This window comes from Zingiber officinale, chromosome 3A (assembly GCF_018446385.1).
Source record: "Zingiber officinale cultivar Zhangliang chromosome 3A, Zo_v1.1, whole genome shotgun sequence".
Lineage (NCBI taxonomy): Eukaryota > Viridiplantae > Streptophyta > Magnoliopsida > Zingiberales > Zingiberaceae > Zingiber > Zingiber officinale.
The window spans coordinates 28527538-28553578 of NC_055990.1; the positions used below are offsets into that span (position 1 = coordinate 28527538).

At 42.2% G+C, this 26041-nt stretch overlaps 1 protein-coding gene across 1 annotated transcript; it reads left to right on the forward strand.

Moving 5' to 3' along the window:
* The first annotated feature begins 4005 nt into the window (after positions 1 to 4005).
* LOC122051580 (G-type lectin S-receptor-like serine/threonine-protein kinase At2g19130) lies at positions 4006 to 6669 on the forward strand. Its single transcript, XM_042612772.1, has one exon. The coding sequence runs from the start codon at positions 4069 to 4071 to the stop codon at positions 6490 to 6492; it is 2424 nt and encodes an 807-aa protein (XP_042468706.1). The 5' UTR covers positions 4006 to 4068; the 3' UTR covers positions 6493 to 6669.
* The last annotated feature ends 19372 nt before the right edge of the window (positions 6670 to 26041 follow it).

Genomic DNA, 26041 nt, shown 5'->3' on the forward strand with positions numbered 1-26041 from the left:
GCTACGGGCCTAGTTTCTTAGTAGGTTCAAGACTAGCTACCTTGGATCTACTTAGGATGCGCGCATTATGTATGTATGTGGTACTAAGCCGGGATCCCCTTTATGTTGAGATTATGTTCAAGTATATATGTAAGAAGAAATGGTTTTAAAGATCATGAAACATACACATGTTTTTCGGATACATGTTTTCAAAATCATATTGCATACACTTTATGATCATGTTGTGATGATGCTATGATTTATGATATGCCATGATTAAATATGATTATGTTATGTTTCATGCTATGTTTTAAGAGCTTGATATGCCATGCCATCTTATGATGATATTATGATATGTCATGATTAGATATGAATATGTTATGTTTCATGCTATGTTTTAAGAGCTTGATATGCCATGCCATCTTATGATGATATTATGATATGCCATGATTAGATATGAATATGTTATGTTTCATGCTATGTTTTAAGAGCTTGATATGCCATGCCATCTTATGATGATATTATGATATGCCATGATTAGATATGATTATATTATGTATCTTGCTATGCTTTAGGAGATGATATGTCATGACTAGTTATGATGTTGCCATGTTGCATGATATACTTTAAGAGTATGATATATTATGCCATGACTAGTTGAGATTATGTTATGTTGAGACATTCTTTGATTATGTGATGATTTTTAGTTTTTAGTGAGTAGGAAAGGAACTTACTGAGCCATGAGTTCTCATAGCTTACTTTCCTTGTACCACAGATAAAGGAAAAAGCTGGATGAGCTAAAGGAGCAGCAGGAGGGGCAAGGAAGATGTGTGTGGCGGTGGCTAGGCAACTAATTAAGAACCTGCTTTAAAACCTTTAAGAACTATGCTTTGGTTTTATGAAATGTAGTACAATATGGGTGACTTGATGTTAAGTTTTATTTATCTTGTTATCATGTTATGGAAACCATATTAGTGTAGTTCGGTTTTGATTAAGTTAAGAAAAATTATTTTAAGTCTTCCGCTGTAATATGTACGTAGAGTATCGTAGCCCCGTCCCTTAGGGTTAGCAGGGAGGGCGGGCATTACAGCCGCATTGATCTCAGCGCCCACTGGCTTTGCCAGCCAGACATGCATGCAACATGACTTCGGCTGCCAAAGAAAGGAAGAAACCAGTTAGATTCAAAAGTTAGGCCAAGAAAGAGCATACATAAGCTACACGAAAGTCTTGTGAGGATCTGGCTCAGGCGGAACATATATAGAACACCCTCTAGCAATAACTTGTGTATATGATACTTTTGACCGACCAAACAAGAAGCTGCATGAAAGTAGTCCGAGCGGCTCTTGTATTTCTTGAGCTCTGGAGGATTCAACACCTATAATTGCCATCTAGTCGGGAAGTCCGACCGCTTAGGAAAGTAAACAAAAAAATAGTAGTCCTTCCAATGTTTATTGGAGGACGACATCTTATCAAAGAAAATAAGGCCCACTCGGGCTTGGAAAAGAAAAATCCTTGACTCGGACAACTTGGGATAGTAGAAATAATGAAAGAGCTGAGGAGTAAGGGGAATGCCATGCAGGTGGAATAGGACGACGACCTCGCACAGCAGAGTTCAACACTAATTGATGTAAAGAGATACGAAAATATTTGCAAACGACTGAGAAAAAAGGATGGATCGGAAATCACAGACCGGCGGTAAATTGGTCCCTAAAAAAGGTTACGAAATCATGGGGCGGTTCATTCGGACGGTTGAAAGTCGAGGGCAATCAAAAGGAATTTCAAAAATGTCTCTCAAACTCTCAACATCACCTCTGTCGAACCTAGACTTAAGGGATGTGCACCAGAGTCCAAGGACAGGAGCATGAGGCTGTGAAGAGCTTGCCATCGAAACCAAAAATCAGCGAGAAACAATGAAATGTGACTCGAAAAGGGGACACTAAGAGCAACGAACAACTTCGATCGAAGGGGGACGATGGCTTACTAGAAAGATTGCAGAGATCGCTGGAGGAAGATCATGAAGGAGCAAAGTGCGGTCTCTTCGAGATGCTCGCAGATGAAGACAACACAAAGTGGAGAAGACGACGGCCCACGCGCGGCTTATAAACCTCACGACCGGTTACTATCAACCGTTCGATGCGACGGTGCGAAATCCTAAAAGTAGATTCGACAGTTCATTTCGAAACGGCGCATGTCTCGGGACCGATGGATATCCACCCGCCACATCAGGCATGCGGCGGTAGTAGTAGACACGTGTCATTCAATCATCGAGAGCATTTAATGCGCTTAATTACAAAGGTATGGCCATATGCTTGGCCATGATTATCAAGGATTTGCACGGGCTTCAAGAAATATGGGTGATGTTATCGACGACCAAGATCGCTCGAAGAAGTGTGTTTGGAGAATTCTCCAAGTGTCACCACTCATTGCCCCGCTTGGCATAGAGACCCTCCAACCGTCCTTTGGCCATGGACAGACAGAGCGAGTGGCGTTGGTTGATGCGCCAATCGGAAAATGAGGGACTGTATATTTCGATTAAACGTATAAAATAGCCAAGGACCATTTGTCCAATCAGTCGGACCTATAGCTTCCTTCGACTAGACTTGAGGGGGAGACTTGTGATACGGTGATAAGGGAGAACCCACCTGTCACGGGTCAATTGACACAGTGTCGGTCAAAGTCAAGGCGGTTAATGCTAGGCTCACAGTTATCCCGGTCGGTAAAGGAGTGGCCAAGCGGACATTACCCGGCTGGTCGGGGCATCATGAGCCGGTTGGTAGTGAAACGAGCCACTCAGACCGTCCGTCCGGCGCAAGGAATGACGCTATACAGGAAGAGATGAGAAAACAAAAGGGAACATGCCATATATTATTAAATACAAAGAAGTCAAGGCAAATAAGAGCACTACACTTATCATTAATGCACAGAAGTCAAGACAAATAAACCTTCCTCTGGCAATTAATATAATTAAATAAAGGTAGATGAACGATCACAGAAAAAAGTATAAAAGGGGACGCCAGATATGAGGAAGGTAAGATTTTCTATTTTTCTTGATTACTTCATTCTCTCTTCTTGATTTTGACTTGAGCGTCGGAGGGACAATGCAGAGCCCCCTTCCCTGTTTTTGGTTTTGTTTGCAGGATCAAAGTCTTCATCTCATCAGTAGCATAACATTCCCGGCTTTCCAACTTCCATTATTTGGACATGATCAATTTCAATAAATTCTTTTATATCTTCTTCCATTCTACGAGGATATTAAATTGTTGATTGATGATGAGAAAATTACTCTTTTTAATTCTTAACCATACACACTTCTCTTAACTAAATTAATTAAGTCATTATAAACAAAACCTCAATTTCAGATAACTAGGGGTTGAGCATTCGATTAATTCGATATTAATTTTGTATAATTTTTTTTATTTTTCAAAAGTAAATATAATTAATTTGGTATTAACTAATATAATCTATTTTTAATTTGATTTAGTTAATTCGATTTTAATAAAATTTCGATTCATACGATTGATAAATATTAAATCAATTTTTATTTAATTCGATTAATTTAGATATCAAATTAATCTAATGCTCATCCTTACATATAGCAATCAATCACCAAGCAAATCAACCGGAACAATGACAGAGTTGAATTTGGAGATAAGAATAATTAAATGCAAATACGAAAAGACAGTTGAGTGGGGCAGCAATGACCGGTGGATGCATTAATTCTCGAGGAAAAAATCATTGAAAAACAAGAAGAAAAAAATTGTCTCTCCCACAACTTTTTTCTTGGAGCTTAATGTGTTACTGCAACGGCTTAGTGCATCAATCAAGCTGCATCCAGGGCTCGTTCATTATCACAACTGCCTCATGCTTCATCTACTCCTTTTCAATTCTTCTCCTGTGCAACAGTTTGCACAATCTTGAACACTAATTAATTCCTTCGACGTCTTCTTTAACCCAGCTTTGGAAGCACTTTGCCATGGCCGAATGGATAAAGGAACTGTTGATTGAGACAGAAGTAAATGCTGCTTTTAAGGCTTGGAGCTCAACATATGGCTGCTACCCTGCGGCCATCAGTCGACTTGCAGGCAATCCATGGCTTGTTCATCATCGTCAATTGCCTCCTGCTTCTTCTTCTTCTTCCTCCTCCTCTCGTTTTCGCTTCTTCAACTCTCATCCTCCGCGTCAACTGACACAATCTCTGCAAACCAGCCTCTCTCCGGGAACCAAAACATCACCTCCAAAGACGGCAACTTCAGACTTGGCTTCTTCGTGCCGCCAGGTAGCTCCTCTCCCAGCTACTACATTGGCATCTGGTACAATAAGATCTCTGCGTTCACCCCCGTGTGGGTGGCCAACAGAGCCACCCCAGTCACAGACCCAACCACGTCGGAGCTCAGAATCTCTGGCGATGGCAACCTCGTCCTCCTCGCCAACAACTTCAATGCCAGTATCATATGGTCTACTAACGCCGCCACGTCCAATTCCACAGTCGTCGCTGTCCTCCTTGATACGGGCAATCTCCAGCTAAGGGACGAATCCAACTCCTCCCTCGTCTTCTGGCAGAGCTTCGACCACCCCACTGACACTCTGCTTCCCGGAGCCAAGTTCGGGTTCAACAAGATCACCAAGAGATCCCAGCGCCTCACGTCCTGGAAGAGCAAAATCGACCCTGCTCCCGGAATCTTCAGCTTCGAGATGGATCAGGAAGGAAGCTTTCAGTACTTCAGCTTTTGGAACTCGTCTCGCACATACTGGACTAGTGGACTGTGGGATGGCCGGATCTTCAGCCAAATACCTGAGTTAGTTCCCGTTTACATATACAACTTCCAAGTGGTCAATGAAACGGATAAGAATTACTTCACGTACAGTGTCAGTAATCCCAACTACTTCAAGTCCAGATGTGTGATAGATCCTGATTCCGGCCAGATCCAGCAACTGACATGGATGGAGAATTCAAACTCGTGGCTGCTCTTCTGGGCTCAACCGAGAAGCAAATGCTCCGTTTATGGGGTCTGCGGGTCTTTCGGCAGCTGCCATGATCTCTCCACGCCATTCTGCACTTGCATTAAAGGTTTCACGATCAAGTCTCAGACAGATTGGAGTTTGGGCGATCGAAGCCAGGGTTGTGAGAGGGTGGCCTCTCTGCAGTGCAGTGGCCAGAACAATTCTGAAGAAGATGGTTTCTTTAAGATGGAAAATGTTAGACTACCTGACAACTCCCTCAGTTTGGCCATGCTTGGGAGCTCCCAAGATTGTGAACAAGCTTGCTTGAGTAATTGCTCTTGTAATGCTTATTCCTTCAACTCCACTGGGTGCTTCGTTTGGCATGGAGAATTACTCAATCTTCAGGAAGAACTTAATGAGCTTGATGCAGGCACTCTTTACCTGCGCTTGGCTGCCTCTGAGTTTCAAACTTCTGAAAGCAACAAGAAGAGAATGGTAGCACACATCTCTGCCGAGGTCATCGTGCCATCTGTTGTAGTTTGTTTGTTCATAATTGGGGCTTTGGTATGGAAGAGAGAGAGGAAGAGAGCTATTCAAAACTCAAAAGTTGTGCAGAATTCTTTGGTTTCCTTCATGTATGATGAGCTGAGGATTGCCACCAAAAACTTCTCCGAAAAGCTTGGAGCAGGGGGCTTTGGGTCCGTGTTTAAAGGGTCGTTGCCTGGCTCAATTGATATTGCTGTGAAGAAGCTCGAGGGTCTTTACCAAGGCGAGAAGCAGTTCCGAGCCGAGGTGAGCACACTAGGAGCCATTCAACATGTAAACCTCATTAGGCTAATCGGCTTTTGCTCTCAAGGGACCAAGAAGTTGTTGGCCTATGAGTTCATGCCAAGCGGTTCGTTAGCTGATCACCTTTTTCGTAGCAACTTGAATGTTTTGGACTGGAAAACAAGATATCAAATCGCTATTGGAACTGCGAGAGGATTAGCCTATCTCCATGAGCAATGCAGGGACAACATCATACATTGTGACATTAAGCCAGAGAACATACTGTTGGATGATGCACTTGTGCCAAAAGTAGCTGATTTTGGTCTAGCAAAGCTGGTCGGAAGGAACTTTAGCAAAGTTCTCACGACCATTCGAGGAAGTAGAGGGTACATTGCGCCCGAATGGATTTCAGGTATGCCCATCACTACAAAAGTAGATGTTTACAGCTACGGAATGATGTTGTTCGAGATCATATCAGGAAAAAGAAACCTAATGCATACGGGAGAAAGTAGTTTCGAGTTCTTCCCCTTAGTCGCAACAAACAAACTCGTAATCGGAGATGTCAAAACTTTGCTAGACCAAAGGCTAGATGGTAAAGCCAACTCAGAAGAGTTTGAAATAGCTTGTAAACTTGCTTGCTGGTGCATTCAAGATGACGAGAACTCGAGGCCAACGATGAGTCAAATTGTTCAAGCTCTAGAGGGCAATTTAGATGTCGGCATTCCTCCTGTTCCAAGGTCACTCCAAGCCCTAAATGAGTCGAGGACCAGGAGCATCAATTCCTCTAGTTCACATCAGGACTAAGGATTTCTGTGTGACTTCAATGAGTCCTCAGATAAGGAGTGCTGCAACTTAAATCCTGTATAAGTTCCAAAAAAATCAGGAGAAATAGTTGTAGTGAGTTCATATTTTAAAATTTTATTTTTGCATAATTTATTGTATTTGGACTTTAAATCTGCATGTGATTTTGTTTGCCAATGAATTGAGAGCAAGTCATATTGTGTTTATTTCAGATTCAAAATTCATATTCAGATTTTTCAGATATGGTTCTCTTCACATGCAGCAAGCATCCCCTGAATTCTACTAAAATGTATGAGTGAAACGAATTGAGAATTTAGGGGAGACATGAAAGAAAGAAAATTAGGGTTTGCTTTATTATGAATATTAAATTAATGAAAAGTTACGCAATAAATTACTTATATATAGTAAGGTTAAATATCAAAAAAAAAAAAAAAAAAAAACTAATCTATCCTTGATAGTTAATAAATAGAAAATCTAATAATAATAATATAATTTAACGTCTTCTCTCAAACACATGATGTTACAGATAGAAATATTGAAAATTTACCAGATAAGAAATGAAAGTGTACAACAGAATATGTCTTGGTAAATATATAAATAATTTGTAGATTAGAAGGACAAATGATAATTTGACGGTGTCAAGCTGAAGATAATGACGAATAATATGACAATTAATTTCAATATGTTTTGTTCACTCATGAAAAATTGAATTGCGCGCAATTTGAATAATACTCTGATTATCAATATAACGGAGTAAGTTGATGAAGAGAGATACTCATATTTGTAAGCAACCAACGCAATCAATTATCTTACAAGTAGTTGAGGCTATGACATGATACTCATCTTCTATGGAAGATCTAGAAATAATATCTTATTTCTTATTCTTCTAAGAAATGAGAGAATCACTAAGAAAAATGTAAAAGCAGTGGTAAATTTATGTTCCGTAGAATCACAAGCTCAATTAATATCAGAGTATACACGCAGCTCTAGATATAAAGTAGAAGAAAATAAAAGGCTTTGAAATTATGTATCTCGAAGATACTTGAGAATACGAATAATAACAACTCAATGAACTATAGTTGATGTAGTGACAAATTGACTAATCACATGAACAACATGTGCAATATCTGAATGAGTCATGGTAAGATAAACCAAGCTCCCAACAATAGTTCGGTACAAACTAGGATCTGACAAAGATGAGCTATCAGATGCAGAATACCGAGCATTAGTCTTAATAAGATTATCAACTACTCTATTATCAGTGAAACGTGCATGCTCAAACAAATCAGATATATATTTTGACTGAGATAAAATATATCCTTTTTGGGAATAGACGACCTCAATGCCCAGAAAATAGCATAGTATATCCAAGTTTTTCATAGTAAAATAACGAGTCAACTCAGATTTTAAGGAAGCAATTTCATCAAAATTATCACCGATATTAATCATATCATCAACATATAACGATAAAAGAATATAACATTCACTCATATATCTGACAAACAATGTTGAATCATGATTACTAGGATGAAAATCAAGCCAAGTAATCAATATACAGAACTTTTCAAACCAAGCACTTTTCAGACCATAAAGCACTTTACGAAGCTTAGAAACCGTTGGTCCCCTAGCGATTGGTAAGAGAGGTGGGGATGAATTGCCTTGTAAAAACAAAAACACCTTTCTTGAAACTTGTAGCTTAATTAACATAATCACTTGTACAAAAAGACATAATACACAAATTAAATAAAAGACAGAAGGACCAAAAGTTACTTGGTTTGCAATGAGAGGATTGCTAAACCAAGACATTTGAAAGCTCTCTAATGTCTCCTTCAGGTGGAGAAGCCTTTTGCAACAGTCAGAGCTTACAACTACAAAGCTAAATTCAATTAGAATCAATTACAAGTGTTGTTCTATAGCTTCTAAGATCAGGACTGTATTTATAGCTCTAATCGGGGTGCCTGGAAGGGTTCCAGGCACCTGGACGTGGATAAAATTTTATCTTCGTCTTAACGGATTTGCGCCATGTTGCGATTTGATAGAATTTCTAGTCCGGGTTTTCCTCTCCAGTTTCGCTTGCTTGGGTTCGAGTCTTCTGCTCCGGTTTTGCTCGCTTGGGTGATTTCGGCCATCCGAAATAGGGCTCATTCGAACCCATCTTCCGGCCTTCTCAGGTAACCTTCCACTCCGACTTCTCGTCCCTCAAAAACACCGGGTGCTTCCTTCTCGTCCGTCAGCATACTCTTCTACAGCACCTCGTCTCTCGGATGCATTGAGCCCGTCGACTCTTTCCCGTGTCGTCCTCTCTAACTGCGTCTTTCGCTTGACCTCCTGTGTTCCTAAGTTCCTGTACACTTAGACACAGGGCATCAAAATATAACAGAACCTAACTTGACTTGGTTGATCATATCAAAACTACCATAGGGTACTTATAAAAACTTCACTAGGTTGGTGTGAAGTATCAAGAGGAGATGCCATATAAACTTTTTCATGAAGATTACCATTTAGAAATACATTCTTGACATCCATCTGAAATATTATTCATCAACAAACAGAAACAACATCAGTCAGAGTACGAACAGTCATTATTTTTATAATAAGGGCAAATATTTCTTGATAATCCATGTCATACTCTTGAGAATAATCTTTTATCAATAAGACAAACTTTGTATCATTTGATGGATCCATCATATTTAGTTTTTATCTTATATACCCAATGATAACCAATGACATGTTTTCCTAGTGACAACGGTACCAAATCCCATGTATGAATATGATGTAGAACAGTTAGTGTAAGTATGCCAGGTTGATTTTGATGTGATCAACCGAGTTAAGTTAGGTCGTGTATCTTTTTGATGTCTTGTGTCTAAGTGTGTAGGAACTTAGGAGTACAAGAAGTCAAGTGAAAAATACAAGGGATGAGAAGGATGACATGGGAAGTGAATCGACAGGCTTAGAGTGTATCTGAGGCACGAAAGTTATGAAAGAGTATACTGGTGGGTGAGAATGACAGACGCGACAATTCTGAGGGAGGAGAAGTTGGGGAGGAAGCTTGATCGAGGAGAAAGTCAGAGTTAAATTTGGGTGAACTCAACTCCGGGCGATTGGAGCATCACCCAAGTGAGCGTGAAGAAAAGAATGGTCAATGTGTAATTGGCCATTCAATGAGCAATGCTCAAGGCACCTTCAATGGTTGTGAAGGTGCCTTGAGCATCAGTAACATCGCTGTCGAAAAAGACATTGGAGGTGTTGGTGCAGTGGGGCCGACAAGAGGAGGGGTGAATTGCCTGAAAATAAGAGTATACCCTCCTCTAGACTTTCAACTTAAAATAATAGCAACTATAAAAATAATGAAATAATAGAAAAGAAAAGGGAGACAGAAATTTAACTTGGTGACAACCAAGATGGTTGTTAATCCAAGGTAGTTGAACAGCTCCACTAGCAGAGTCTCCTTCACTGTAGGCGGAGAAGCCTTTTTACACTTAGAACACTCACTAGTTGCTAGGAATTGATTACAGAGTTGAATTTTTGAATGAATGAATATTTCTAGCTCTAGGGGCCTTTAAATAGCTCATGGAAATCCTATCTCGAAGGTCCAAGGCGCCTCCAACAAGGTCCAAGGCGCTTCTAACCAAGTCAAGCGGATAAAACTCTATCCGCGCTTAAATGGTCGAGTTGACCTGCTTGGAGGTGCCTTAAGCTGTGTTGAAGGCGCCTCAAACTGCTTGAGGTGCCTCCAACCAGTATGAGGCGCCTCAGTCCAGTGTGAGGCGCCTCAAACAAGTGTGAGGCGCCTCAGGACTATTTTCCAGCTCCTTTTCACTTCGCTTTAGCTTCTGATGCTCCGATCTTTTGGGTGATTGCGGCTAACCGGAATAGGGCTCATCCAAACCCAATTCCCGGCCTTCTCCTCGAGCAGGTTTCCGTCCCGGCTTTACATCCCTCGAACGTCGCACACGTTCTTCTCTCCCACCGGTGTACTCTTCCGTAGCTCTCTCGTCCTTCGGACGCATCGAGCCCGTCGGCTCCCTTCCCTTGTCGTCCTTCTCGCTAGCTACGTCTTCCGCTCGACTTTCTGTGCTCGTAAGCTCCTGCACACTTAGATACAGGGATAAAAAATAAATAGAACCTAACTAACTTGGTTGATCACATCGAAACAACCATGGGGTCTAACAATTTCTCCCTTTTTGATGTGTATCAACCCAAGTTTAAGTTAGGAAAAAAAACAGACAGGTAGTAGTTTAAAGAAATTACAAAACTAACATTTAAAGTCTAAATTTGCAATTAAACTAAATTGCAACATGCATAAAATTTAGTTCTAATACTAATTGTTGAAAAGCAAAGTAAAATAAAGTTATCCAAAGTTTAGTTTACTTCCCCCTAAACATAACTTGTATATATTTCTCCCCCTTTGATCACAGCAAAAACGGGGTACAAAATATGTCAAAATAAATTCTAAGGTAATTAAGAAGTGATTTGAAAAAGAAAAAAAATTCTAAGTCTTTCTAAAAAGTTCTAAGTCTTTTGAAAAAAAATTCTAAGATTTTCCTTAAGTTTTTGCAAAAAATTTTAAGTGAAACCAAAAAGAATTTTAACTTTAGAAGACTTTTTAGTTTAGGCAAAAAAAGTTCTAAAGATTTTCCAAGTAAAAAATTTTAAACAAGAATATTTTCCTAAGTATGAAAATATTTTTTGAAAAATTTTAATTTTTTTTTAAAGCATTATCTAATTTTAATTTTAATGCTTTAATAAGAAGTTAATTAAACATTTCATTTCAATATTTTGGCTTCCAGGTCGTGACGAGGCACTAGACCTTCTTGGTTATTGGAGCAACAACCACTTCCTTGGACAAAGCCTCAAAAGAAATTATCTGTTTAATTTTTCTTCTGAAAGCCTTAATTTAAAGAAAAAAATCAGTCTAAAACATATTTTGGAACCCAATAAAGGTTCCTTCTTACTGGATTAATTATAAACTTAGGGGTACATAGTTTCTAGAAATTTTCCTAAGTTGTCCTTGATGTTTTCTAATGTACTAATTTAATTTTTCATAAATCCTTAGTTTAGATTTTGGAAATTTATTTAAGCATGCATAATTTTTCAATTTCTCAATTTCAATTTTTAATTTTCCATTTTCTAAATTTAAATTATCATACATTTCTAGTGGGCATGCTTTTGCTAAGTTCAATTTTAATTCAGCATTTTCTTTTTCTAATTTTACTAGATCTTTCGTAAGCAATTTGATAAATCGAAATGACTGAGTAGGAGTGAGATCACGTACCTTACTTACCTTAAGCGGTGATGCTCCCCCTTCGTCGCAGCTTTCTTCTTCTTCTGATGTTCCTCCCCCTTCATCTATGTTCATCTCTGAGCTTGAGTCATCTTCGAAGAGATGGTTGGCCATTAGTGCTAATCCTGAGAAGGCTTCGACTTCTGATTCGGAGGATGAAGAATCATCCCAAGTGGCTTTCAGACTCTTGCGTGCAGATGACGTCGGTCTTCGAGGCTTCTCCTTGCGCCTTTTCTTCAACTTGGGGCAGTCATCCTTGATGTGCCTTTCCTCATTGCAGTTATAGCATCGGACCGTCCTTTTGTTCCATTGATGTTTCCTTGACTGCGATTTAAACTTATTAGTTTTAACGAACTTATTTAATTTTCTTACTAGAAGAGCCGCTTCAGTTTCGTCGATCGACGCTTCGGAGTCGGGATCGTCCTTTACGGCTTGTAGGGCAATGTTGAGGTTCGACTTTTCTACTTGTTTAGGCTCCGCAATTCAAGACTCGTGAAGTTCAAAGGTAGAGAATAAACTTTCTAAACTACTTACCTCAAAGTCCTTAGAGATGTAATAAGCATCTACTAAGGAAGTCCATTCTGGAGTTCTGGGGAAGGCGTTGAGCGCATACTGGATGGAATCTCGGTTCGTTACCATTTCGCCGAGATTTGTCAGTTGCGTTATCAGCTCCTTGATCCTCGCTTGGAGTTGCGCAACCTTCTCGCTGTTGTTCATTAGGAGGTTTGTTAGTTGTGTCCGGAGGACGTCGCGCCTTGCTAGCTTAGCTTCCGAGGTACCTTCGTGAAGCTATAGGAATTTATCCCAAAGGTCTTTAGCGGAATCGTAGCTCCCGATCTGACTTACCTCCTAGGGTAGAAGCATGCTGAGTAGGTGGAATTCTGCATTTCCGTTGGCCATAAAATTGACCTACTCCTTCTTCGTCCAGTTGCATTCTTCTTTGTCTTTTGGCGTTGTATATCCATATTTCATTATTAAAATAATATCGAATTCGGTCTTAAAAAATACCTCCATTCTGCGTTTCCACGTAGCGAAGTCTCCGTCGAACTTCGGGGGATGAATGTTCGCTCCGGTCATTGTTTTGATCTTTGTGCTTCAGTTGGCGGTTAGTCATTCTGAGGCGGTCAGGCTTTGATACCACTTGTTGGTGCAGCAGGGCCGGCAAGAGGGGGGTGAATTGCCTGAAAATAAGAGTATACCCTCCTCTAGACTTTCAACTTAAAATAATAGCAACTATAAAAATAATGAAATAACAGAAAAGAAAAGGGAGACAAAAATTTAACTTGGTTACAACCAAGAAAGTTGTTAATCCAAGGCGGTTGAACAGCTCCACTAGCAGAGTCTCTTTCACTGTAGGCGGAGAAGCCTTTTTACACTTAGAACGCTCACTAGTTGCTAGGAATTGATTACAGAGTTGAATGCTTGAATGAATGAATATTTCCTAGCTCTAGGGGCCTTTAAATAGCTCCTGGAAATCCTATCTCGAAGGTCCAAGGCGCTTCCAACAAGGTCCAAGGCGCCTCTAACCAAGTCAAGCGGATAAAACTCTATCTGCGCGCAAACAGTCGAGTTGACCAGCTTGGAGGCGCCTTAAGCTGTGTTGAAGGCGCCTCCAACCAGTATGAGGCACCTCCGTCCAGTGTGAGGCACCTCAAACAAGTGTGAGGCACCTCAGGACTATTTTCCAGCTCCTTTCCACTTCGCTTTAGCTTCCGATGCTTCGATCTTTTGGGTGATTGCGACCAACCAGAATAGGGCTCACCCGAACCCAATTCCTGGCCTTCTCCTCGAGTAGGTTTCCGTCTCATCTTTACTTCCCTCGAACGTCGCGCACGTTCTTCTCGCCCACCGGTGTACTCTTCCGCAGCTCTCTCGTCCTTCAGACGCACCAAGCCCGTCGGCTCCCTTCCCATGCCGTCCTTCTCGCTAGCTGCATCTTCCGCTCGACTTCCTGTGCTCCTAAGGTCCTACACACTTAGACACAAGGATCAAAAACAAACAGGACCTAACTAACTTGGTTGATCATATCAAAACAATCACGGGGTCCAACAGGAGGTGCCTCCGTTAGACTGAAGGCACATAGATGAATAGTGCCAAGGTGCCTCCAATCACATTGAGGCTGCCTCCAATGCGACAGAGCGGTTGAATAAATGTTGCTGCGTGGATACAACTTTATCCACTTGGAGGTGCCTTATATGCCTTTGGAGGCACCTCCAAGCCATGTCAGCACAATAGTTGTAGGATTGTAATGAAGCGATAGGGGGGGGGGGGGGGGGAATATCGCTCATCAAAAACACTTTTCTTTTACTCGTAAAAATAGAAGTAGTGCAGCGGAAAATAAAGAACTCGTGTGGTTACTTGGTTCGGAGTCTACATCGACTCCTACTCTATGACCCTACGATCATTGATCGCACCATTGGGCAATCCACTAATATTTTTCTTTTCGAAACCTTAGGAAAGAAGCAATGTGTACAGTATACAAGAATATAAGATAGTAACAATCTACTATCTTATGTGAATTTAAGTACAATGCAAACTTAAAATTAAATGTATACCGACACTATGTGGGAGATGAAGCTTGGTCGACACTTGAATGAAGTAGACGCTTGCTTGAAGACGGGTTGCAGAGCAGTAGCACGAACAGAGAGTTTCCATAGAGATGAATAGACAACTTGGTTCCAGCCTCAGACCTCGAGCTCCACTTTTATAAGAATCGGTATCATTTGATCGATCGATCCTTGGGTTCGGTCGATCGTGTAGGACCGTTGGGCCGGCTAGGAGGGGGTTGTTGGTTAGTCCTGCAAACACAAAAAGCAAACAACCATTCCTCGAACTCTTTAAGCTAACACTTGTATATTTAAAGTAAGCTGATAAATTAATAGCATAAATAAAAAGCGAGGCACAAAAGGTTTACTTGGTTACAACCGATGTGGTTGTTAATCCAAGGAAGATTAAGCTCACTAAAAACTCCTTCAGGCGGAGAAGCCTCGTACAGCGTTGAAGTGTAGAAAACAGAAGCTCAACTCTAGACTAAAGCTTACAAGCGTTGGATTTACAATTCTGAGTTCGTTAAAAAAGCTTCTGGACTAGAAGGGTTCCGGGCACCTTAGGGGGGATAATCTTTATCCCCCAACGATCAGATCGAGTCAAAACTTGATCCTGGTCAAAAGGCTGGTCCGGGCGCTCGGAAGGGTTCCGGGCGCCCCGGTCAGCTCCGGGCGCCCCGGACCCTCTGGTTGACTTTTTCATCCGGGACCTCTGCTTCGTTTCAGTCCCGCCTCGGTCCAGGTCTTCCGCTCCGGATCCGCTTACTTGGGTGATCTCTGCCATCCGGAATAGGGCTCACCCGAACCCAACTTCCGGTCTTCTTAAGCGGGCTTCCCTCCGGCTTCTCGTCCCTCGGAATCGCCGCATGTTTCCTTCTCGTCCGCCGGCATACTCATCTGCAGTGTTCGTCCCTCGGATGCACCGCGTGCCGTCTTTCTCGTTAGTTGCCTCTCTTGCTCCCCGAGCAATCTTCCGCTCCGGCTTTCGTCCCTCGGAACCACCGCACGCTTCCTTCTCGTCCGCAGCACCTCGTCCCTCGGACTGCCGTCCTTCTCGCTAGCTGCGCCTTCCGCTCGACTACTTGTACTCCTAAGCTCCTGCACACTTAGACACAAGGTTAGAAACACACAGGACCTAACTTAACTTGTTGATCACACCAAAACAACCTTGGGGTTCCAACAATCTCCTCCTTTTTGGTGTGATCAACCCAAGTTAAGCTAGGGCTAAAATAGACATAAAATAAAATTAAGTGAATTAACTTAATTTCCAATTTAAGTGCAAAAAGATAGAAAAGTTGTTGGATCGAGACGCGCTAGAGGGGGGGTGAATAGTGCTCGCGGCTAATTCTATCGATTATCGGAATCGTAAAACAATCGTCGAGTAATTAAAATGCAGCGGAATAAAATAAAGAAACACAAACACAGAGGAATTTACTTCGTTCGGAGCCTAACGCGACTCCTACTCGAAGGCCCGCGATCCTTGATCGCTTTCCGTGGGCAACAACTATAAGCTCGTAAAACTTTTACAAACTAATTACAATTCAGAGCAGTAAAAAGATTATACCGACAACAAAAGACTAAATCTGAAGCTCCGGGTTGTCGGGGTGTCGTTGCAACACTTCGGGATCGTCTCGTAGGCAGCTTGTAGCAGAAGGTTCGCTTGGAAGTGTTAGGATCCTTCGTACGGAGGCTAGAGAGGGGGTGTGTGAATAGCCGACCCCAAATCGTCGTTTCTTTCTACAAAACGTGTTAGCGCAGCGGAAAATACAAAGAAACGAAAGAGAAGAAAACCAAACCTTAACACAAGGATGTAACGAGGTTCGGAGATTAGGGCTCCTACTCCTTGGCGTGTCCGTAAGGTGGACGAGTCCAGTCAATCCGTCGGTGGATGAGCCCCCGGTGAACCGGCTAATACAATATACTCCTTGTGGGTGGAGAAACCTCGCCACAAACGTTTGCAACAGCAAACAAAGAGTACAAGAACAGTAAGAAAAGCAATATAATATGAATACAATAGCACTCTACCAATTGCTTGCTTTCTTGTCGACTGGAGGTGAAGCAGCAACTTCACAACCCAAACGCAGCAGCTGGTCGACGACTGGAAGCTCACGCGAAGCTTCGGAGGCGAGCTCAATCAAAGCTCAGTTGAAGCAGAAGCTTCAGCAGCAGAAGAACAGAAGTTCTAGAAGAAAAGAAGAAGTTCCAGTGCAGCAGCAGCCCTCGACCCCTTTATACCTGCGAAGAAGGCGGTGAAGAAACTGGCGTTGCTACGCAACGGCTGGGGACGGACCGATCGCCGAAGCTCGATCGGTCCGGCCTGCCCGATCGGTCGTGGGGATCGATCAGGCCCGACCGATCGGTCTGCTGATCGGTCCCCGGACCGATTAGAAGGCTTCACAGAGTTGCCCAACTCTCTGTGTGGAATCTGATCGGTCCCCGGATCCCACTCCCCGATCGGTCCCGGACCGATCAGCTCCATCCTTGATCGGTCCCCACCGATCGAAGCCCACATGCTTGTTATCCGATTGGTCACGGACCGATCGATACACAACGATCACCGGATCGCAGATCGATCCGAGCTTGGTTTTTGCCCAAACCAAGTCCCAAGTCTCCCAAACCAACATCCGGTCAACCTTGACCTGTTGGTACATCATGCTTAGCATCCGGTCACTCCCTTGACCTGCTAAGACTCCTCACCAAGTGTCCGGTCAATCCCTTTGACCCACTTGGACTTTTCTCTTCGTGTCAAGTATCCAGTCACTCCCTTGACTTACTTGACATTCTCAACACCAGATGTCCGATCATCCTTGATCCATCTGGATTTTCCCTTGCCCAGCTTCATTCACCAGGACTTTCACTTAGCTTCACTCACTAGGGTTTTCACACTGCCTAACATCCCAGTTAGGACTTTCTCACTGCCTGGCTTCACTCACCAGGACTTTCCAACTGCCTAACATCTCAGTTAGGACTTTCCCACTGCCTGGCTTCACTCACCAGGACTTTCCACACTGCCTAACATCCCAGTTAGGACTTTCTCACTGCCTGGCTTCACTCACCAGGACTTTCCAACTGCCTAACATCCCAGTTAGGACTTTCCCACTGCCTGACTTCACTCACCAGGACTTTCCACACTGCCTAACATCCCAGTTAGGACTTTCCCCGTGCCAAGTCTCCTTACTTGGACTTTCCGCGTGCCAAGCTACCTGCTTGGACTTTTCCCCGTGCCAAGTCTCCCTACTTGGACTTTTCCAGTGTCAAGTCTCCATACTTGGACTTTTCCCCGTGCCAAGTCTCCGTACTTGGACTTTTCCAGTGCCAAGTCTCCATACTTGGACTTTTCGCGAATCAGGTCAACCAGGTCAACCTTGACCTAAGGTTGCACCTACAATCTCCCAAACACCTATTCTTGTCAAACATCAAGAATACAACTCTCTTCTCGTCAAACATCGACATGCAACTCAACTAGGTCAACCTTGACCTAAGGTTGCACCGACAATCTTCCCAAGTCAAACATCAAAATACAACTCGAGTCAAGTCACCTCGAGTCGGGTCAACCAGGTCAACCTTGACCTAAGGTTGCACCAACAATCTCCCCCTTTTTGATGTTTGACAAAACCCATAATCAAGTTAGGTTAACCTGATAACCTAACTTAGGTTTTCCAACCATCTTCCAATGTCCAATGTTCTTTCCTTGAACATTCTCTGGACATTCTCCCCTTAGGTTAACCCGATAACCTAACTTGGGTTCTCCAATAATTCTCCCCCTTTTTGACACACATCAAAAGAATTCCAATGTTCTTCCTCGAACATTCCTTGACATTCTTCCCCTAGCTTAGGTTAACCCGATAACCTAACTTGGGTTCTCCAATAATTCTCCAATGAACACTCTCCCCTTTTTGACACACATCAAAAAGAAAAAGGAGAGTATCAAGGTCAAGAGTTTCTTCCTAATGAAAGTCCCATACCTTTCATTGAAACTCTTAATTTCCCCCTTGATACTAAACTCAACAATCAACTTAGTGATAATTCCATATCACTAATCCTCAAAAGTCTTAAGGAGTAAAAACTCCCCCTAAAAGTCAACTCCCCCTTGACAATTAGGTAAAACTCCCCCTAAAGGTCAACTCCCCCTTGACCATTGCACCAACAATGTCTTTGTGAGTTCCAAACCTTTAGAAATCCACAGAACCCAACTTCTAGCTGAACTTTCAGACAACAGACTGAAATCAGGCAAGTTGGCACGCCCTGATCGGTCCCCAAACCGATCAGAGTCCATCTGGACCGGTCCAGTGACCGATCCACACCTCACTGATCGCACTGGATCTCACTGGATCGGTCTGCAGACCGATCCATGCTTCCCTGGATCGGTCCGCAGACCGATCAAGGCTCTAAACATAGATTTCTGATTTTCCTCTTCCGAAATTCAGAAACCCTTTAAAAATTCCAGAAAATTTCAAAAATTATAAAATTTTGAGGATACATTCCTCATAACATATACTATCATGGAAAAATAATTTTCTATGAAAATAACTTCTATTTTTTAATCTTGATACAAAGTTCAAAAACTTTGAAATAGTTCAAGTTTAACTCAACTTTGTATCACAATGTTCAATGATGAATGCAATCACTAAGATGGCTTCATTAAGGTTTTCCAAATCAATTTCAAAATGATTTTAATCCTTTTAATTTAGGACCATAATCTTAGGGCTAAATGTACATGACTTGTACACAAGCTTTCCCTATGATCCTCCATTTCTTGAATTAGGCTCATCTAGGTACAAGAACTATGCACTTTGATCCTAATTCATGATCCTAATATCTCACACACATCTAAAGTGTATCAAACACATCCATGGCAATTTTGATGTGAGATATGGGTTTAGGTATCTTAGACTAAGGTCTCATGCATTTTCAAAACACAAATTTGATCTCAATATCAAGATGTGTTTTTCATCCTTAAATCAATTCAATTGATTATTAATGCAAGAGATGATGGCATGGCATAAAATGGTATCATAAATGAAAACATGTGCCAATGTCATGATGTCATGGCATAAAGTTTGAAACTTAGATAAACATGACATAAAAACTAGCCTAAGCATTATCATGACATTTCAAATAATAATGAAACTAAACATGATGTCATGACATGTGGGGGCAAACAATCATGGCAAGATTTAGCATAAATAAATATACCTAGATTACCTATCTAAGTATCCTTAACCACTTGGCTAACTTCAAATTTAATCCTAGATTGCCCCAAAATGCCAAAATCCTAATTTTGACATTTCTTGAACTCTAGATTAATTCATGCCACTTAAAGATCAAATTTATCCTCAAAACTTGGCATGTTTCATTTTTCCTCGAGAGTTCTCTAGATTTTCCCAAATTGTGCCAATTGATATTAAAAATAAAATTTCCAATCTTTAGGCACATTTAACTCTTCAAAGGAGTAAATGATAATTCCATTTCATTTTCAAAAGTTCTCAAAACCTTGAAAATGCTCCTTGAGTGTCAATTTCCTCAAAGTTGGGTTAACTACCCTTCTAATCGGAGTTGACACTCTCTAACCCATTTATGAGGTAGAGAAGATGCTCCTAGGAACCCAATACCTATTAGAGCTCATTGGGTTCACTAAATATTCACTAGGGATAACTTCCCTAGCAACCCTCCTAATGACCCTCTTAAGCTTTAAAGCCTTGGTCATTTGGGACTCATCAAGATCAACTCTAGGGGTGACTCCCCTTGTGACCTTGGTGATGGTCTTCCTAGCCCTAGATTTTGTTCCATAATCGAATGGAACATTATGATAAGTGGGCTTGACCACTTGGGACTTAGGTTTGTGACCCAAACCTTTCTTGTCCTTGGACATTGGTTTTGACCCTTAAACCCTAGAGATGACTTCTCCAAGTTCTTAAGAGCCTTTTCCAAAGTATCAAGTCTTGACCTCAAGACTTGATTCTCCTTCTCTAATACCTCAAGTTTTAATTTGTCATTGTTCTTTGAGGCATTCCTAGGCATGTGTCTAGTTGATTTGGGGTTTCTACCTAGGTTTTCCTTAACCTTAGAAGTGTTAATCCTAGGGTTAGCATTCCTAGTAGTATCCCTATCTAGGTTGACATGTTTAGCACCTAAGCACATGTATTGATTTCTAGTGTTAACATGCTTATCATTATTGACTAATGCAATAAAATTACTAGCATGTATCCTACTAGAATTGCACGAATGAGCCTTAAAAGATACCTTAGGGTTTGCCTTAGCTCCCCCTATCGATGTGCATCCCTTGTCCTTGTGAGGTTTCCTCCCCTTCGGACATTGGCTCCTATAGTGTCCCCGTTGCTTGCATTGAAAGCACACCACGTGCTTCTTGCCTTTGCGTGTTGGGACTCCGGCTTCCTTGACCTTTGGTACCGGTGGAGTCTTCCTAACCTTCTTTGGACATTTGCTCTTGTAATGTCCATGTTTCCTACACTCAAAACACATTATGTGTAATTTGCTTGAGATCACAGTGTTTGAGTTACCTAGGGTTGTGGATGGAGATGAGCTTTCTTCTTCAACCCTTCCGGAGGTGGGAACTTCTTCTTCTTGCTCCGAACTTGAACAAGAGAAACTCTCCTCCTCTTCTTCCTTGGATGTTGAGTAGCCCTCAACTCCCAATTCGCTCCCTCCATGATGTGAGCTACTTGGCTCACTAGGCTCCTCTTCATGGCTTGAAGTGGAGCTCTCCTCATGGTACTTGGCCAAGTTATCCCACAACTCCTTGGCATTGTTGTATTTATCTATCTTACACAAAACATTAGTAGGTAATAAAAATTCAATTGTTTTAGTTACCTCATTGTTGATCGTGGATTGGTGGACTTGTTCCTTCGTCCACTTGTTCTTCTTTAGAGGCTCTCCTTCTTTATCCATTGGAGGAGTAAACCCTTCTTGTACACAAAACCAGTTCCACATATTAGTCCTAAGAAAATACATCATCCTTACCTTCCAATATGCGAAGTTGTCGTTGTAGAAGGGTGGAATGGTGATGTCTTCTCCGAATTGATCTATCTCTAGCTTGTGCTCCCACGGGTGTGAATCCGTCGAAGAGCGGCCTCGCTCTGATACCACTTGTTAGGATCCTTCGTACGGAGGCTAGAGAGGGGGGGTGTGAATAGCCGACCCCAAATCGTCGTTTCTTTCTACAAAACGTGTTAGCGCAGCGGAAAATACAAAGAAACGAAAGAGAAGAAAACCAAACCTTAACACAAGGATGTAACGAGGTTCGGAGATTAGGGCTCCTACTCCTCGGCGTGTCCGTAAGGTGGACGAGTCCAGTCAATCCGTCGGTGGATGAGCCCCCGGTGAACCGGCTAATACAATATACTCCTTGTGGGTGGAGAAACCTCGCCACAAACGTTTACAACAGCAAACAAAGAGTACAAGAACAGTAAGAAAAGCAATACAATATGAATACAATAGCACTCTACCAATTGCTTGCTTTCTTGTCGACTGGAGGTGAAGCAGTAACTTCACAACCCAAACGCAGCAGCTGGTCGACGACTGGAAGCTCACGCGAAGCTTCGGAGGCGAGCTCAATCAAAGCTCAGTTGAAGCAGAAGCTTCAGCAGAAAGAAGTTCGGATCCTCTGTCCCGAAGATGCCTCTGTCCCGGTGTCCCATTCAGAAGACGACAAAGAAACGTGCCAAACACGTGCTTTTCTCCTTCGCTCCTGTGCCGTGGAAACACTCGCCGAAGCTTGCTTTTCTCCCGAAGGCAACTCCAAAGTTGATCGATCCAGGACGGATCTGATCGGTCTGGGGACCGATCAGCCCCCGGACCGATCAGGCCCTAGGCTGATCGGTCCCCGGACCGATCAGGCTCCATGTTGATCGGTCCCGGGGACCGATCAGGCTCCATGCTGATCGGTCCCCAGACCGATCAGTAAGCCCACAGCCTTCTGTTTGTTATCTGATTGGTCACCAGACCGATCAGATAAACAAACGTATCGCTGGATCGGTCTGCAGACCGATATAGAGCTTGGTTTTTGCCCAAACCAAGTCCCAAGTCTCCCAAACCAACATCCGGTCAACCTTGACCTGTTGGTACATCATGCTTAGCATCCGGTCACTCCCTTGACCTGCTAAGACTCTTCACCAAGTGTCCGGTCAATCCCTTTGACCCACTTGGACTTTTCTCTTCGTGTCAAGTATCCGGTCACTCCCTTGACTTACTTGACCTTCTCAACACCAGATGTCCGATCATCCTTGATCCATCTGGATTTTCCCTTGCCCAGCTTCACTCACCAGGACTTTCACCTAGCTTCACTCACTAGGGTTTTCACACTACCTAACATCCCAGTTAGGACTTTCTCACTGCCTGGCTTCACTCACCAGGACTTTCCAACTGCCTAACATCCCAGTTAGGACTTTCCCACTGCCTGGCTTCACTCACCAGGACTTTCCACACTGCCTAACATCCCAATTAGGACTTTCTCACTGCCTGACTTCACTCACCAGGACTTTCCAACTGCCTAACATCCCAGTTAAAACTTTCCCACTGTCTGGCTTCACTCACCAGGACTTTCCACACTGCCCAACATCCCAGTTAAGACTTTCCCCGTGCCAAGTCTCCATACTTGGACTTTCCGTGTGCCAAGCTACCTGCTTGGACTTTTCCCCGTGCCAAGTCTCCGTACTTGGACTTTTCCAGTGCCAAGTCTCCATACTTGGACTTTTCCCCGTGCCAAGTCTCCGTACTTGGACTTTTCCAGTGCCAAGTCTTCATACTTGGACTTTTCGCGAATCAGGTCAACCAGGTCAACCTTGACCTAAGGTTGCACCTACAATCTCCCAAACACCTATTCTTGTCAAACATCAAGAATACAACTCTCTTCTCGTCAAACATCGACATGCAACTCAACTAGGTCAACCTTGACCTAAGGTTGCACCGACAATCTTCCCAAGTCAAACATCAAAATACAACTCGAGTCATGTCACCTCGAGTCGGGTCAACCAGGTCAACCTTGACCTAAGGTTGCACCAACAGGAAGAAGATCATTCAAGCTGCTGGTCGAGATGTCCTTTTATTGGACGTTCAAGGCGCCTCCAGTGCCAGTCAAGGCGCCTTGAACCCCAAAACTTATCCCTGTTCCTGCGCTGTGATAACCTTCGCTGATTATTGTTTATCCCAACCTGAAGGCGCCTTCATCAAAGCTCCAAGGCGCCTTCAATGGTCCAAGGCGCCTTCAATCCCTATGAAGGCGCCTCGAGCTCCACTTCGCAGCCAGATTCAGGTTTTGCACCCGAGGCGCCTCCAAGCTCCATGGAGGCGCCTCGGACACTGTTCATCCGAGTTTAATCTTTACACTTTGGTCCCTGCAAGATACATTAATCCCAAATATACCCTGCAGCACAAAGTTAGCACATAAAATATAATAGAAGTGATAATGACAGTCTCCGGACTGTCCGAATCTAATTTCGGGTTTCCAACCGGAAACCCTAGGTCGACCCGACGTCTACTGTTCCCTTTACGGGGAACACGTCCTCACCTACTCCACTCAGGAGATTTACCTGTTGCCAGTGCGATCCTCTAGATCGACTGGACTTTTGCTCAACACTCGACGCTTCCGGACTTTCTGCTGGACATCCGCTTCCCGGCTAGTCCAGTCTTTCACCTGGTTCGCGACACCAGGACTTTCCACCTAGGGTTACCACCCCGTAGGACTTTTGCCTGAAGCCATCAACCTGCCAAGACTTTCCGCATAGGGTTACCACCCCCTATGACCTAGGGTTACCGCCCCCTAAGGTTTTCCCTTTGCCTAACCGCAGCTAGGACTTTTCTCCACCTAGGGCTACCGCCCCCTAGGACCTAGGGTTACCACCCCCTAATGTTTTCACCTGCCTAATCGCAGTTAGGACTTTCCTGAAATACTCATTCAACATGTTAGATAACAACAAGACATAACTTTGAACCCTTTGCCATTGTCAAAACTTGGGTTCGATCGTCGGATGCTTCCCGCACCAACAAAAGTTAAATTTCAAAAATTCTAATTTTCAATTTTTCTGCCTCCCCCTAGACTTATACTTTTTCTTTTCCCCCTTTGATCACATAAAAAATGGGGTTTCAAGAAAAACAATCTAAGGGTTAAAGACTTAGAAGAAAATATTTCAAAAAAAAATATTTCTAAGTCAAAAAAAAAAATTCTAAGTCATTAATAACTTTTAGAAAATTTTGAAAACTTTGAAAATATTGCAATAATTTTCGCATCAGCAATCTCAAAATACCAGAGAAAAATTTCTAAGTTGAGAATAACTTTTGGAAAATTTCTAAGTTTTCACCATAAAATTTTTTTCTAAGCCCAAAACTTTATGCAAGAAAATTTAAGAAAATTGATAATATTAAAAAAAAAATTCTATGCATTTATTTATTTATTTATTTTATTCTAATACTTTTATCAGAAAGTTTTAAATTTCCATTTCAATATATCATAACTTCTTAAATCACACTTTTTCAGATTTAAGATCTTTTGAAATAATATTAAACATGCAGAAAACTCTTTTGATGAAATATTTGGTAAAAGATCTTTCAAACATGTTTCAAGTTTGCAAGATTCGTTTGACGAAGTATTTTGTAACTTGCAAGACTCTTTTGACAATACTTTTATTTGGCAACATTCTTTCAGCAAAATAATAGGTAAAAAATCTTTCGGCAATTTTTCTGTTTTACAAGATTCGTTTGAAAAAAGATTTTTTAATTCGAAAAATTTTTCCGACGATATAAAAAATTCTTTCGGCAATGTGCAAGATTCATTCGAAAAAATATTTTGTAGTTTGCAGGAATTTTTTAACAAAAATTCTAATTTGCAGGAGTCTATTAATAATAGATTTCTTAATCTAAAAAACTTTTTCGAAGATTCAATTTCTGATTCGAAAAAATCTTCAGGCAATTTTTCGATTGATTGAACCAATTGATCAGAAGTTCGAGTCCATACCTGACTTACCTTTTCGATAGTTGATTCTCCCCCTGTCGAGTTGCTTTCTTCCGAAGTTTCTCCCCCTTCATCGTTGCTCATCCGGGATGGGCTCTCTGTGGCTTTGGGATGGAATTCAACCATTGAGTTTGTTGGGGTTGTCTCGATAATTTCTTCCGTCTCGTATTCTTCTGATGATGACTTGATGTCTATTGAGGAGACGGCTTCAACCGGTTCTTCGTAGAGCTTTAAGAACTTTTTCCAAAGTTCTTTCGCGCTTTTGTACTCTCCGACTCTGTCGAAATCTTTAGTTGGTATTGCGCTTAGAATGTGAAATGTTGCCCGACCGTTTTCCATTGACTCATCACGTTGCTTCTTGTTCCAGAGGCGTAAATTGAGTTCTTCACCATTCGCATTCTTCGGTTCCTCGTAACCAGATTTCATTATTAGAAAAATACCAATATCTGAGTTTAGATATACCTCCACTTTTTGTTTCCAATCGGCAAACTCCCCCTCGAATGCTGGTGGATAGTCGCTAGCTCCGACCATCGTTTTGATGCTTCAGACGGCGATTAGTCATTCTGAGGCGTCTCAGTTCTGATACCACTTGTAGGACCGTTGGGTCAGCTAGGAGGGGGTTGTTGGTTAGTCCTGCAAACACAAAAAGCAAACAACCCTTCCTCGAACTCTTTAAGCTAACACTTGTATATATAAAGTAAGCTGATAAATTAAAAGCATAAAGAAAAAGCGAGGCACAAAAGTTTTACTTGGTTA

Coding starts and splice junctions, on each gene's coding strand:
- LOC122051580 (XM_042612772.1), top strand. CDS start 4,069: ATGGCTTGTTCATCATCGTCAATTGCCTCCTGCTTCTTCTTCTTCTTC.